Below are 1,973 nucleotides of genomic sequence, written 5' to 3' on the forward strand. Positions count from 1 at the left end.
TAAAACATAAAAATCCTTTTAAACATCGTACATTTTAGAAGAGATGGGTATCATTTTGATTATAACTTTCTAATACAAAATTATATTCCTCTCTTTCCGTCTTCTCGCCAGTTATACTCATCATTAAGCTACTCGTATTTTAATTTTCCCAAAAGAAAAAGCGGTCTCTCGTCTTCACTTTCTGCGCAGTAACCCTCCTCATTTCCATGTATTAATAGTTTCGACTCGTCAACAAAATCTCATCAGTCTCTTCTACCAAATCCCAAACTCCCCAAGTCTTCGAAAGAAGACTCACTAAAATCCTAAAAGTCTTTCCTTTATCGGTTTTCTCTTTTCCGTACATCGCCATGTCTCTACGATGGAACAAACAGAAAACTGGTCGGCTCTCGAGATTCATGTCGGAACTCCAACAATCTCCGAAAAGCGGCGGGATCATGGTCGTTGAAACTGGCTTCCCAACTTCTCTCATCCATCTCTTCGTCAAAAACCGCGATCGCCTCAAAAAATCCTCCTCTAGAACCAAACGCATCCTACGCCAGATTGAGACCGCTCCAAACGCTTCTTCGCCGGCTATAACAGACGCGATTCTAGAAAAGCCTGTCCGGAGTAAGATCGAGAACGCTCATTTCGTCAACGGTGGACTGACGGCGGAGCATAATAAGCACACAAGTGACAAGAACGTTTGCGGTGCGTTCGTTTTGATGGCGTTTAAGGTGTTTATAGTGGCGGTGCTCGCCTTGAGCACGAAGAAGAAGCTCACTATGGGAATCACTCTCTCTGCTTTAGCGCTTCTACTAACAGAGATCATTACGGCGCGTGTACTCACGCGCTTTAATCCCTGCAACGGGGTCGCGGAGAAAGAAAAGTCAGGAGTCTCAGTTCACGACAAGAACGTGAGCGAAAAGATCGAAACTTGCGACGATTCGACGGAGCCAATGAAAACAGAGCCTATAGCTGTAACAGAGGACTCCAATTCGAAAGTTTTAAGGATTCGTGATCTGTTGCTAAAGGATGACAAGGCTACAAGCAAAAGTTCAAAGCTGAAATCGAAGATTCTGAAAAAGTTGAGGAGCTACAAGAAGAATAAAACAATGAAGATCAAAGAAGAGACTTTGACTGATGTATCAAGCTTGGTTTCTGAGGATAATTCAGAGATAATCAAGTCAGAGAGAGACGACGAGGTGAAGTCGAGTCCACCATTGATGGAATCAAGAGGAGATAACATGAATGGGATCGTTGTTATCGTGCTCGTGCTTACTGGTCTGTTAAGTGGAAAGGTCGTAGCTATTGGTTTGACACTATCCTGTCTGTATCTCGGATTCGGAGCAGCAAAAAAGTCTGGTCTTTGCATATAAAATTCTTTCTTTTTTTCTCTTGCAAATATAGAAGAATAGGTGTGGTAATAATCATTGATCAATGGTGGTACTGGTTCCTGTACATTTCTTATGTTAGTTTACCACCGAGAGTTTAATAGTTCGAAATAATATCTTTCATTTAAACCCAATTTACGTATTTAATTTGTTTTTGGTTGACCCCTAAACGTAATTTTAAAAGTGCATATATCTTATATATTAAAACAGAATTCATAACCTTGGTTCATATGTGATTTTTTAAAAAAATAGACCTAATGGACATATTCCTAGAAAATCATGTTACATTTAATCTCTAATCTTATCATTTAAATTTTGGGCATACCAAAAATTTTATTGAGCCACCAATAATTGGATTTAAAGAATAGATGATCCATTGGATTTATAGATAGTATAAATTAAATAGATATAATTTAATGTTGTAATACTATACTTCTATTTGTTAAATAATTTAAATATTTATCGATGTTAACTTTTAAAATTATAAAGATTTTTTAAAAAATAACAAAAATCTTATTATCTAACAATGATTAATATTTACTAACTTAAACCAATGAAAACAAGTTTTAAACTATATAGTTTATTTTAAAAATTAAACAAAAA

The 1,973-nt window shown here is 36.6% G+C and overlaps 1 protein-coding gene across 1 annotated transcript; it reads left to right on the top strand.

Moving 5' to 3' along the window:
- The first annotated feature begins 102 nt into the window (after positions 1 to 102).
- LOC106316024 lies at positions 103 to 1,499 on the top strand. The gene has a single exon (XM_013753885.1). The coding sequence runs from the start codon at positions 348 to 350 to the stop codon at positions 1,353 to 1,355; it is 1,008 nt and encodes a 335-aa protein (XP_013609339.1). The 5' UTR covers positions 103 to 347; the 3' UTR covers positions 1,356 to 1,499.
- Positions 1,500 to 1,973: the final 474 nt, after the last annotated feature.

The sequence above is a fragment of the Brassica oleracea genome, chromosome C9 (assembly GCF_000695525.1).
Source record: "Brassica oleracea var. oleracea cultivar TO1000 chromosome C9, BOL, whole genome shotgun sequence".
Lineage (NCBI taxonomy): Eukaryota > Viridiplantae > Streptophyta > Magnoliopsida > Brassicales > Brassicaceae > Brassica > Brassica oleracea.

Excerpts from the sequence above, each read along its gene's own strand:
- LOC106316024 (XM_013753885.1), top strand. The coding sequence starts at position 348 with ATGTCTCTACGATGGAACAAACAGAAAACTGGTCGGCTCTCGAGATTC.